At 44.6% G+C, this 13,113-nt stretch overlaps 1 protein-coding gene across 1 annotated transcript in view; it reads left to right on the top strand.

The window, feature by feature from the left end:
- LOC124234306 (interferon-induced GTP-binding protein Mx2-like) overlaps window positions 1–9,859 on the top strand; it is a 35,070-nt gene extending 25,211 nt beyond the window's left edge. The window contains exons 8-14 of the mRNA XM_046651615.1: window positions 2,606–2,684; window positions 4,560–4,682; window positions 4,967–5,108; window positions 5,953–6,111; window positions 6,571–6,647; window positions 8,416–8,670; window positions 9,573–9,859. Coding sequence (XP_046507571.1) covers window positions 2,606–2,684; window positions 4,560–4,682; window positions 4,967–5,108; window positions 5,953–6,111; window positions 6,571–6,647; window positions 8,416–8,670; window positions 9,573–9,803 — 1,066 coding nt within the window. The 3' untranslated portion in view covers window positions 9,804–9,859. The remainder of the gene's footprint in view (window positions 1–2,605; window positions 2,685–4,559; window positions 4,683–4,966; window positions 5,109–5,952; window positions 6,112–6,570; window positions 6,648–8,415; window positions 8,671–9,572) is intronic.
- The last annotated feature ends 3,254 nt before the right edge of the window (window positions 9,860–13,113 follow it).

The raw sequence follows: 13,113 nt of genomic DNA, 5'->3' as shown, positions 1-13,113 counted from the left end.
CCTCTCTGAGCTTTTGCTTTCTCATCTGCTACTACTACTTCCCGGAACTGTGTTTAGGGTTTGATAATCTGACACACACAAGGGTTCTGGTGCACCAATAGCCAGCGCTCCATAAATACCACCCCAATTCCTTCGTTCTTCCTCTCTGCTCCCGCCCTGAATGAAAGAAGCGCATGTTTTCAATAGCATTGGGGGTCACAGGAGAGGGAAACTCTGCCTGCTGAGCAGAGAAAAGAGTCTATAATAGTCAAACCCATGGTTCTCAAGCCCGAATGAGCAGCAGAATCTCCTGGAGAATTTGTTGAAATCTAGCCAGCTGTGCGCTGTCTCAGAGTTTCTGCGGTCAGGTCGGGCGAGGAGGTGGCAAGGATTTGTGTTTCTAACAAGTTCCCAGTTGAGGCTGCTGTTGCTGGTCCAGGGACCACACATTGAAAACCACTGCCCAAGGTCTGTGGGAAAGTTAAGTCTTGGAGGAGAAAGCATGTTGAACTGCCTGTCCTTGAAGGTAGGCATTTAAATCCTCGAGTGCCCACACACTGGGACCCAGCCCTTGCGGGAGAGCCACTCAGAGCAGCATTGGAAAAACGATCCTACGGGGTCCTCCCTGAATTAGCATCAACAGCAAACACTCTGCAGTCATACTGTCCGGTGTGTAGCCCTGGGCAAGCTACTTAACCACTCCCGGCCTTTGCCTTTCTCGAAGATCGGCTGTTCAGTGATTAAATACGTTAATATTTGGAGAGCCCTTAGAATGGCGCCTGGCACTCAGTAGACACCATGGAAACATTTGTTAAATTTAATTTTATTGCAGTAAGAACACTTAACATGAGGTCTACCCTCTTAACAGAATTTTAAGTGCACAATACAGTCTTGTCAACCATGGGCATAATGTTGTTCAGTAGATTTCTAGAACTTACTCATCTTGCTTAACTGAAGCTTTATGCTCATTGGTTACCGACTCTCCATCTTCTCCTCCCCCAACACCTGGCAACCACTAGTCCATTCTCTGACTGCACGAGTTTGACTATTTTAGACAGCTCATGTCAGTGGAACCGTGCAGTATTTGTCTCTCCGTGACTGGCTTATTTCACTCAGTATAATGTCCTCAGGGTTCATCTACATTGTCACACATTGCAGAATTTCCTTCTGTTTTAGCTGAATCATATTCCATTGCACGTATCTTCCACATTTTCTTTATCCATTCTTCTGTCCCTGGACATTTAGGCTGTCCTACATCTCGGCTATTGTGAATAATGCTGCAACGAACATAGGAGCGCTAATATCTCTTTGAGATCTTGATTTCAGTTCTTTTGAATCAATATCCGGAAGTGGGATGGCTGGGTCATGTGGTAGTTCCATCTCTAATTTTTTGAGGAACCTGCATGCTGCTTTCCATCGTGGCTGCACCATCTTGCATTCCCACCAAGAGTATACGAGGGTTCCATTTTTTCCACATCCTTGCCAATGCTTGTCTTCTGTGTTTTTTTTTTGATAATGTCTACCCTAACAGATGTGAAGTGATATCTCATTGTGGTTTTGATTTGCATTTCCCTGATGGTTAGTGACAGTGAGCATCTTTTCATGTACCTGTTGGCCATTTGTAAGTCTTCTTTGAAGAAATCTCTTGAAGTCTTTAGCCCATTTTTTAATTGGGTTGTTAGGATTTTTTGCTATTGAATTTGTGGGAGTTCCTTATGTATTTTGGAAATCAGCCCCTTATCAGATATATGGTTTGCAATTATTTTCTCCCATTGCGTAGGTTTCCTTTCCCTCTGTTGATTGTTTCCTTTCCTGGGCAGAAGCTTTTTAGTTCGATGTGGTCCCACTTGTCTATTTTTGCCTTTGTTGCCTGTGCTTCTGGTGTCATATCCATGAAATCATTTCCAAGACCAATATCATGAAGAGTTTCCCCTATGTTTTCTTCTAGGTGTTTTACAGTTTCAGATCTTACAATTAAGCCTTTAGTCAATTTTCAGTTGACTTTTGTGTATAGTGTAAATAAGGATCAGTTTCATTCTTTTGCACGTGGATATCCAGTTTTCCCAACACCACTTGTAGAAAAGATTATCCTTTTCCCATTGTGCATTATTGGCACCCTTGTCAAAGGCCAGTTACCTGTATATGACTGGATTTATTTCTGGGCTCGGTATTCTGTTCCATAGATCTATATATCTAGCTTTATGCTAGCACTGTACTGTTTTAATTACTGTAGCTTTGTAATGTACTTTGAAATCAGGAAGTGTGATACCTCCAGCTTCGTTCTTCTTTCTCAAAATTGATTTGGCTATTCAGGGGGAAATATTTGTTACAAGAAATAAAATATTGGTTTAGACAAGTCGCTAAAGTTCTATGAAGTTAGGTTTATTTTGTTTACCTGTAAATAAAAAGATGACTTACTTCATGAGTTTGTTGGAATGATAAAAAGAGACAATGAATGTATAGCTTAGGGATGGGCTCACTCCGTCAACAGCAACTGTCTTTCCCAGGCACTACCTGGCTTTTCTGATGGCACATGTCACCCCAGGGAACTGAGCATAAAACCCAGTCCTGGAAAAATAGTCATATGCGTCCTTCCTGAATTCCTGTGGGCTGTGTCTTATTTCAGAGCTCTCCTGGAGCAGGGGAAGGCCACGGTGCCCTGTCTGGCAGAAAGACTTACCACCGAGCTCATCTCGCACATCAACGTGAGTCAAGGGGTTGGGTGGCCAGTTATCAACATCGCAGGTGCCCAAGTCTCTCTCTGGGTCATGAGTTGGCTACGACATCCACTGAACTGCCCTAAGCAGCACATTCTGGAAACCAAACCGCTCTTGGTCAGACGCTCCCAGGAGAGTTTTGGAAAAAGGGAAACAAAATCAGGCAGTGGAAAAAGCCACACACCAAGTTAGCAAAGTTTTCTATTTTTAATAGATTGTCAATGCTTCACAGTATAAAAAAAAATCTTCCCAACCTCAAACTTGTGAGAAATAAATGTTCAGTTTTCACTAATTCTCAAAAAGGGAAACCAAAGTTCTCGTGATGTTGTTAAAGATAGGAGAACTGGTTTCGGGCTTCTTGAGAAATAGAATATTCGTAGTGTTTGCCTGAACTTCATGCGTGAGGATGAACAACACGGGAAGATGGAAGATTGGCCCTTAGAGCAGCGCTGCTCCCAGGGCCTGGATTCCAGTCCATGCTGAATTGGGTCAGACAAAAGCAATGAATTCTTTTGAGCCGTGAAACACATATTCAAAAAATATTTGGTTGGAAGGGGCCAGTGGTTCTTAAACTGTAGTGTGCACCAGACTCACCTGGAAAGTTTGTTTAAACTCAGACTGCTCAGAATTTCTGAGCATAGTAGGTCTAGGGTGGGGCCCATGACTATGCGCTTCTGACTTCCCAGGTGCCCCAGGGAACACACTTAGAGGAGTACTAATTCCAGAGGAATCCCCATGGACTGCAGGAGAGGGCTTTGACAGATACATCCCTGTCTCACTGAGAAGAACATCTTTTTTGCAAAATGAAGTTGCATTTTGATAACTTTTTCTGATAACATATTTCTCAAACATTTAATATTGTACATTAAAAGTTGAATTAAAATTTGCAATAAAGTAATTTCAAAAATTTATGTCAAGATTCAATTATGATAGGGATAATTTGAAACATCAGGGAAAAATTTAATACCTTTCTACCTATAGATTAAAAAAGAAAAAGAGTCTGTGCGACCTTAGCAACTTCTTGGTATGGTATGCTAATCCATGAACTGCCTCTGAATCCCGGGGCACTCATCCTGCCTGGCTGGCTGCAAGGAACTCATTCGCCAAAGCAGCAGTTGAGGCTGCTGCTCACTCAGGTGTCTTCACGAGTTGGGGGATGCTGAGCCAGGTGCGAATTAGAACTCTGCCATTTACTTGCTCAGCGATGATATGCAAGCAATTTGCCTCTCTGAGCCTTGGGGTCCTTTCTCATGAAAAGGAGGCAGTAAAGCCAGGTGCTTTGTACTGTAGTATGGGGCTTTGCTGAGATGTGGAGATGCTTGGAATGATGCTTGGCTCAGAGACAGCCCTCCGTGGTGCCCTCTGCCTCCTTCCTTCTCCTCATCTTCATTATTATCATCGGCATCGTTGAGTGGGTGGGATCATACTCAGCCTGACATCAACACCCAAGACTTCTCCTTGACCGAAGTACCATTTATCAGTTTATAATACTCAAAAAATTATCACCAACAGAACGTTTTACTCAAGAAATCTTACATTATATTCAAGTGTACTTGTTCTCTAAATACAAAGCATTGAGCCAAACCAGACAAAAACCAAAAACTGGCCATCACCCGATTCCTCCCCACTCCGGTCACATAACGGTTCTGCACCAGATCCTTCAAGCTGGTGTGCACACCCACCGCAGGCAGAGCCCTCCTCGGACTCCTTAACAGGCCTCCATCTTATCAAGCTTCACACAATAATAGAAATTCCACCTCCTGTTGGATGCTTTCAAATGGGATTCTGCCCAGATACCTAAGAAATCCGTCAGTTAATATCATCGGGCTGCACAGTTTCATTGTTTGCTATTGTTTTGTTCAGAAATCACTTCCGTTGTTGGATAATCAAATAAGGGAGAGCCACCAGAGGGCGACAGAGGAGCTGCGCCAGTGTGGCGCCAGCATCCCCAGCAACGAAGCTGATAAAATGTTCTTTCTGATTGAGGTGAGCATTACCAGGGACTCCATGTGATACTCAGGCACAGAAGCTGGGCTGTCTGTCACCAGATCCCTGTAGATGGCTACTTCCTTCCTGGTGGCCCAGCACATCTTAAGGTGGCCCTCGAGATGGCCAGCAGAGCTGCCTTGTCCCACCTGAGAGATGATGTGGTTGGGTGGGGATCTGAGCTCCTGGCAGCCCCCAGCCCCAAACACCACACCCTGCTGCCCCAGCTCCCCGCTCCTTTTATGTGATTGTAGCACAGACTTATGACTTTATCTCATTTTCAGAAAATTAAACTGTTTAATCAAGACATTGAGAAGTTAAAAGAAGGAGAAGAAATCGTAAAGGAGAAAGAGACCCGCCTGTGTAACAAAATCAGAGAGGAGTTTAAAATCTGGATACTCGTACTTGCAGAAAATATTGAAAAAGGTAAGTCCTGGGACAGGGCTCCACCTAAAAGTGTGTCATATTTACCAAGACCAGAAGCGACTTCTGGCAATAAAAAGTGTGCAAAGAGCTGAACATGCTCACACAGAAGACTGTGGGCCCCTTGGTAATCTACAACTGCTTCCCAGCCATCAAGACCCTTCGCCCTGCAGCGTTGCCCTCCCCAACTCAACAGAAGACAATTCCACTGCCTCTCACTTGCTTCTTGCTTCTCTGTTTTGAGGCTAGACAATTCCACTTACTCCATTCCCCCTTCTCTTCATCTCTCATCCAAGACCAGAGAGGTCAATGGTTTGACAAGAACCTTCTTGCTCCGCCTGGCAGAATTCCAACTTCCATTCTGCTCCAGCCCAGAGGCCAGGCGGGTGCGTGTGCATGCGCACGCGTGTGAGTGCATGTTGTATCTTTGTTTGTTTTGGCACTTGATAAAAACAGCATTATTCACTCCCGTGGTAGGGGGCCTCCAGTGTAGTCTGGAAGTATTCCTGGGAGATCTGTAAGTGCTATAGGAATTTTTGTTTCTATTTTCATTTAACTAATCAGATTTTTTTCCTACCAATTAAAAAGACTAAACTTTTCTCTCAAGGTGATGACTCTCAATTGAAACGCATTTTCACAGAATAAGATTTTTGTTTCTTGAAACTCAGCATTTCTCAAACTGGCATTATCAGACCATGAATATTTTTTTTCATTACGATGAAACTCTGTTTAGAAACACTGCCATAGGGTGCAGCGGGTAAGCAAGACTTTAAAAGAAAATATTCCTGCCTTTAAAATATCTTTGGAATTATTAGAATTTACCGTGGTGGTTTGTTTTCTGTGGCAGTTAAAAATGTTATGTGTCAAGAAGTCTCAAAATATGAAAAGCAGTATCGTGGCAAAGAACTCTCTGGATTTGTCAGCTATAAGACGTTCGAGACCATCGTACAGCAGTACATCGAACAGCTGGTCGACCCCGCGCTCGTCATGCTCCAGAAGGTCGAGGGTGAGGAGCCCTCCCGAGTGCCTTTCTAGTCACTGTCCCTACCACCTTCCAGAGGGCTCAGTGCCTCAGAGGCAAAGATTGGAAGGGAATTAGCAAATAGCCTGCAGATCTTCTTTGCGCATTTTGAGGGGAGAATGAGAATGCCCATGAGTTTTGTCCAATTTTACGTAACCCTCCATGCAGCTATGGGAGGCATGTCAGATGCTAACCCTGGAGAAAACACCCACTTCATGAAAGGACAGGAGCTTGATAGGACCCGCTCAGGATGGGTGGTGACAGTAGGTTTCCTGTCTCCCTGGCATTACGTACCATCCCTTCCTTATCTCTTGGTCTGCAGTTCTGGGGAGCTCAGCTCTAGAATGGAGTCAGTGTATCATGATTTAATTTCTCCTCCTTGTGTCTTTAACCCATTTTATTCCTGCTTGCAATTTACTGATGTCTTGTTCTTTCTCTGGTCAGAAATTGTCCGGCAAACTTTCATCAACACAGCCAGAACACATTTTGGCGAATTTTCCAACCTTAATCAGATAGCCCAGGTAAGCACCCACAGGTTACTTGCTGGTCACCTCTACTACTGGCTGATTTATCTGGGTCTAACCTTTCAAAGAAGTTGGATAGTCACTGTCCTTTGGAAATACGTGGCCAGGGCTATAATTTCAGGTTGGCTGGGCTGGCGACTCCAGAAGCATCTGCCATTTTGCTTTGCTCGGGAGTCGGTCTGCACGCAATGGGAGAAATGGAACAATGTACAGGGGCTGGTTATCTTTTCTGCCTAGTTAGTCTTCTGCAGCATAGCGGGCCCTAGGCTTGGTGATGGTATCCTGAACATATGACCCTATCTAGTGATTGGTTGGTATTTTGAATCTTTTTCTAGCACAAAGAATGGCATTGTCTAGTATTCCTAGTCCAAAATTTCTATAAGTTTGACTTAAAAATAGTGCCATAGCTATGTGAGTTTCCACTTAGCAACTTAGAAACTCTTTCCTGGATCCCTCTCTCAGTAAAGGGAAGAGGGGCTATTCCGGCTCCCACCTTGGCTCTAGGTAAAAATCCTCTTCTGCCCAGGCTTAGGCTGACGGGTCAGACTCTCATTCCACAATGCAGGTGAGCAAGAAAAAGAATTCCTGTCATTTCACCATAATATAACTATTTCTCCTTTCTCTTTTGCCGGTTGTTGACAGCTTAATCTCACTCTGACCCCTCCAACTTTCCCAAGGGCTGTGTCTGAGTCCTGGGGTGACTCATCATGGGATGGGTGACATGCCTGGTCCTCGATCGCCAATTCTCCAGGCTGGTGGCTTCCAAGATGTACACCATCCTTCCCAAGGCTCAGCAGTTGGCCCCCTGGGTCCCCAGTGTTCCTGACAGCAGGGCTGGATCTCCTGAGCTCTTCCCCAGCCCTGACAGGGCACCGGAGCACGCTGCTGCAAGCACACACCGAAATGGGGCCAAAGAAACTCCAGGACCCACCAAGGGCCTCCATCCCTTTGCGCTGTCCTTGGATAGCTAAGAAGTCTTGGCACAGCTCCCTATATCACGCTGGGGCTCAGAGCTCTCCGGGGCCTCCAGCCCCCACCCTCCCCTCCACCATGTCACTCCTCTTGGGAAGTGCCACACAGACCATTTCTGCTCTAAGGCCCTAAACCTACGAGGGGATTTGCCATACACATTGTCATTTACCACATACCCTCCGAAAAAGAAGAAAAAGCAGCCCCCTGTGAAACTCACAGGCCCTGTCTCTCTCTCAAACCACTGTCTCTGCCTTTAGTGTGCCAAAGTCTGTTTGAAACTCAAAAGCCAGGAAGTGACTCCCTCCACCATGTCATCCCTTCCTTTCCCAGACTGCCTTTGACTGTGTGGGTGACACAGGAGTCACAGGATTTCTGGGAAACGAAAATATCAAGCTGTCATCGCGCTGTGTTCCTTGGTGCCGGAGTCGTTCTGGAATGGTTGGATTCTAGCCAACTAGAGAGACCAGAGCAATGGATGTAAAAATGCCGACTAAACCACAGCTGAGGAAGCAGAAAGATGGTGGTGTGGGAGGAAGGGGAGGTCAAGGCAGAGAGAAAGAACGGGAGAAGAGAAGGCGGGATGGGCAAGTGATGGGGTAGTGTCACAAAATAAGGTTGATGAGGACAAGAAGGAGGGGTGAAGTAGGCACCTTCTGGAAATCACCATTAAAGTCTCAGGCCTTCTTTGACCTCAAATTATCTTTAATTCTGTGTTCAACATAGTAGTATTTCCTAAGTTGACTAAACAACAGGGGGGAAAAAAGGAATGTGTTTCTCTTTCTTATCCAAACAGAGCAAGATTGAGGAGATAAGAATGAGACAAGTGGAAACAGCAGAAAATCTGATCCGACTTCAGTTCAAGATGGAGCAGCTGGTTTTCTGTCAAGACCAGATTTACGGCGTGGTTCTCAGCAAAATCCGAGCAGAGACTTTTAGCGCCAAGGGAACACCTCCACAGAATCTAAAGTTGCAATCGCCTCTTTTAAATGATCTGTCCCAGATTTCCTCCATCACTGAAATCGGGCTCCACCTGAATGCATATTTCTCGGTGAGTGTGTGGGCGCACAGGTCAGTGAGCTGGCTGAGAGGTGCTTAGCTGAGCACAGAAGGGAGGGACCACCATGATGCACTAAGCTGTTACTGCTCGTGTATTAGCTCATTTATAATTCTACAGTAACCCTATCAAGCACTTCTAATGAACTTGCCCCAAATCAGATTTTCAATGTGGCAGAGCGTGTACTCAGAATTAATTCCTACCCCATAGCTCTTTATATTGTATGCTCTGCATGAATTGCAAAATTACTATTATCAGAACACAGCAAAACGCAAGACGCACTAACTTTACTGTTTATTAATTTAGCTTTCCTGGATGTTCAGAAGGCAGTCAGCTCTTGAAGTGCCTCAAACTCACCAGCTCCACCAAACAGGAGTGAAAATTCCTTTCCCTTGATTTTGTGACATGGTTTCCAACCCTCCGTCCATGGGCTGAAGAATTAGGGTGCATAGAAAGGAAGATAGCTTTTAAACTGCAAAGAAGCCTGACTCCTGAAGCCTTTTCTTAGTGAGAATAGAAAGTAGAGTACCCAGGGGTGGGGTCCCCTGTCAGGCAAACTGGACGTGCTGATGAAGAGAGGGAAGCATTGAAACAGGTCCCGATCTGCTCCAGAAGGGAGCGGGGCCATCATGGGGCCAGGAAGTCTCAACGGGAGGTGAAGTCGTTGGAGGGGGGACTTCCTGGAAAGGCGAGGATGCCCAGAAGGGGTTATGGGTTTGCTACCCCACCACGTGGGTTCTTAGTGCCAGAGGAAATACCTGTGTAGTAAAAATCAGGCAACCCAAATGGAACGTTCCTGTGGTTTGATCCTGATCCCCGGGGTAGGGGTGGATGGGACCACCAGGATGGGACCACATGGACGTGGCCAACCCACTCTTCTTACCCTCCTCTTCCAGGAAACCAGCCAGCGTCTTGCCAACCAGATCCCATTCATAATCCAGTATTTTATGCTGCAAGACAATAGCGACTGTTTGCAGAAAGCCATGATGCAGTTACTGTACGACAAAGAGCACTATTCTTGGATGCTTCAAGAACAGAGCGAGACCTCCACCAAGAGAAGATTCCTGAAGCAGAAAATTTACCGGCTCGCTCAGGCACGGCAAGCTCTCTTTAAATTCTCCAGTTAAAAGGGGGTAGATACATGGAAGGGCAGCAGCACTTTTGGGATTTTTCTTATGTGTGTTCGTTCTAAGGGAAGGCGGTACAAGAAGTGGCTTCTCCTTTGGGGCCAGACTTTCCTGTTGCTATTGGGGCCCATCTTCTCCGTACTGCACTCAGCACCAGAGTTCATATCTAAAGTCCACATGCACTCAGAGCTGTCACCTCTGCTGGGAGGTCTTCCCCAACCTCCACGTAGAGGTGGCTGAGTCCTTTTTTTTTTTTTTTTTGCTGAGGAAGATTAGCCCTGAGCTAACATCTGTGCCAATCATCCTCCACTTTATATGTGGGTCACCACCACAGAATGGCTGATGAGTGGTGTAGGTCTGCGCCCAGGATCCAAACCCACAAACCCAGGCCATGAAATTGGAGCACACCAAACTTAACCACTACGCCATGGGGCTGTGTTAATTTGTCTCCCTCCACACACCCTCCATTAGATTTTGAGACCCTGGAGGGATAAGGTCAGTATCGTATTCTTCTTTCGTATTCCCAGAATCTTGCATGGCACCTAGTGCTTGGTAACTACTTAATAAATGATATCTCATTGAACAAATGAATGATGGAGGTCGCCTGAGGCTCTGCCTTAACTCTCACTCTGGCTGTTTGGGATGGTGCCCTTCAGCTCGTCACTTTCAGATGAATTCAGTCATGCTACCTGCTTCTTGTGGTTTGTTGTGATCATGTTCCCCAACCCTCCAGGAGAAATGAGCCTCAGTGAAATCAATTTTCATTTGTTTCCCTGGTTGCCATGAGCTCCCATTGCTATGTTAAGTCTTGAAGAGAAATTTAATAAGGAAAAGCCTTCTAAAAAAATATATACAGCTTCACACCCGTGGTCATCTCTACACTGGAGGATTATGGCTAATTTTATTTTCTTCTTCATGCTAAGCTATGCCTACCTCACAGGAATTTTAGGAGGGTTAAGTGAAACCATTTCTACAATCTACCTGTCCCGAAGCAGGCATTCGAAAAGGCCAGCAATTCTTCCCCTCCATCAAAGACCTCTTTTCTCCTTTACCCTCGAGGTCCCTAGAGCAGCCCTCACTTCTAAGGTTCTTCCAGCCAGCTCTTACGTTCAGCTCTTTAATACTTCTTGAGTCAATTTTTTATAGGGTGGTGGATAACACTCCAGCTTCATTCTTTTGCATGTGGATATCCACTTTTGCCAACACCATTGGTTGAAAAGAGATTCTCTTTTCCCCGTTGGTCTTGGCCCTCTTGTCAAAAATCATTTGACCATATATGCAAGAGTTTATTTCTGGGTTCTCCTTTCCGTTCCATTGATCTATGTATCTATCTTTCTGCCAGTACCACACTATTTTGATAGCTGTAGCTTTGTAGTAAGTTTTAAAATCAGGATATGTGAGTCCTCCAGCTTCATTCTTTTTTGTTGTTGTTTTTGTTTTTGTGAGGAAGTTTTACCCTGAGCTAACATCTGTTGCCAATCTCTCTCTTTTTGTTTGAGGAAGATTGTCCCTGAGCGAACATCCGTGCCAATCTTCCTCTACTTTTTGTATGTGGGATGCTGCCACAATGTGGCTCAACCAGCAGTGTGTAGGTCCACACCCAGGATCCAAACCCTCACACCCTTGGCTGCTGAAGCAGAGTACATGAACTCAACCACTATGCCACTAGGTCAGCCCCAACTTTGTTCTGTTTCAGGATTGTTTTGATTACTTGGTGCCCTTGAGATTCCATATGAATTTTAGGGTGGGTTTTTCTAACTCTGCAAAAACTGCCACTGGAATTTTGGTAGGGATTGCATCGAATCTGTAGGTCACGTTGGGAAGTATTCGCATTTAAACAAAGTTGTCTTCCAATCCATGAATATAGGATGTATTTTCTATTTGTTTATGTCTTCTTTAATTGCTTTAAGCCATGTTTTGTAGTTTTCAGTGTAATAGTCTTTCACTTCCTTGGTTAAGTTAATTTCTAAGTACTTAATTCTTGTTGATGCTATTGTAAACGGAACTGTTTTCTTAATTTCCTTTTCAGATTGTTCATTGTTAGTTTACGGAAATGCAACTGGTTTTTATGTGTTGATTTTTTATCTTGCTACTTTGTTGAATTCCTTCATTAGTCCTAACATTTTTTTGTGTGTGGAATCTTTATGGTTTTCTACATATAAAGTCTTATCATCTGTAAAAAGAGATAATTGTACATCTTCCCTTCCAATTTGGATGCCTTTTATTTCTTTATCTTGCTTAATTGCTCAAGCTAGAACTTCTAATACTATGTTACATAAAAGTGGCAAAAGTGAGGATCCTTGTTATATAAAGTTCCCCTGGTTTTAAAGAACTTTTGCAATATTGAAGCTAAAGATTATGAGAAGAACATTTTAAAAACAAAACATTGATCTAAGTTTAGTGCCCCTTACTTTTTTTTTTTTTTAAATTTGGTTCTTCCTCCTCATTTTATGAGTCAGGTCACATAGACAAACAGTCAGTGGTGGAGCTGAAGAGAAGGTCCCCTAGAAGACAGGATCCACTGCTCTTGTTTCATTGTTCTTTATTTAACCTCCAAATTATAAATGCTGTTGTGTAAATAAAGTCTGAGAAAAAGTCTTATGTTGAATATTTATTCCATTAATTGTATATTTAGAGCATCCCCTAAAAGGTCAATGCATTTCACACATAGGTACACATGCACACAGCCTCAACCAAAGCTTCCCATTTGCCACCCGAGGACGGCCCCCAGAACGGCCCCCAGAACCCAGGTGCCAGGCCTCTAAGGAAGATGCTTGGGGCCTGGTGTATGAGTTTCCTGGAGCTGCTGTAACAAAGTGCCAGAAAGTAGGTGGCTGAAAAGAACAGAAGTTTGTTCTCTCAGTCCTGGAGGCCAGAAGACTGAAGTCAGTTGTTGGCAGGGCTGGTTCCTTCTGGAGCTCTGAGGGAGAATCTGTCCCAGGCCTCTCTCCCAGCTCCTGGTGGCTCCAGCTGTCCTGGGCATTCCCTGGCTTGTAGATGCTTCACTCCCGTCTCTGTCCCATCTGCACATAGTCTTCTTTGCTGTGTCTCCTTATATCAAACCTCAGTCTCCTTTCTCTTTTAAAGACACCAGTCGTGGGATTTAGAGCTCATCTTAAATCCAGGATGATCTCATCTCAAGATCCTTAACTCAATGACATCTGCAAAGACTCCACTTCCAAATAAGGGCACATTTACACGCTCTGGGCATTAGGACTTGGACATGTCATTTCGGGAGACACAGTTCCACCCAGCAGGTCAGAGAGTGGAGGTGGGTGGATGGCCTATATTTTCATCAGAATAAGCAAAC

Source organism: Equus quagga, unplaced genomic scaffold (genome assembly GCF_021613505.1).
Source record: "Equus quagga isolate Etosha38 unplaced genomic scaffold, UCLA_HA_Equagga_1.0 73442_RagTag, whole genome shotgun sequence".
NCBI classification, from domain to species: Eukaryota; Metazoa; Chordata; class Mammalia; order Perissodactyla; family Equidae; genus Equus; species Equus quagga.
Note: the sequence above shows the minus strand (reverse complement) of the source record. Positions and strands in the feature narration are given on the sequence as shown.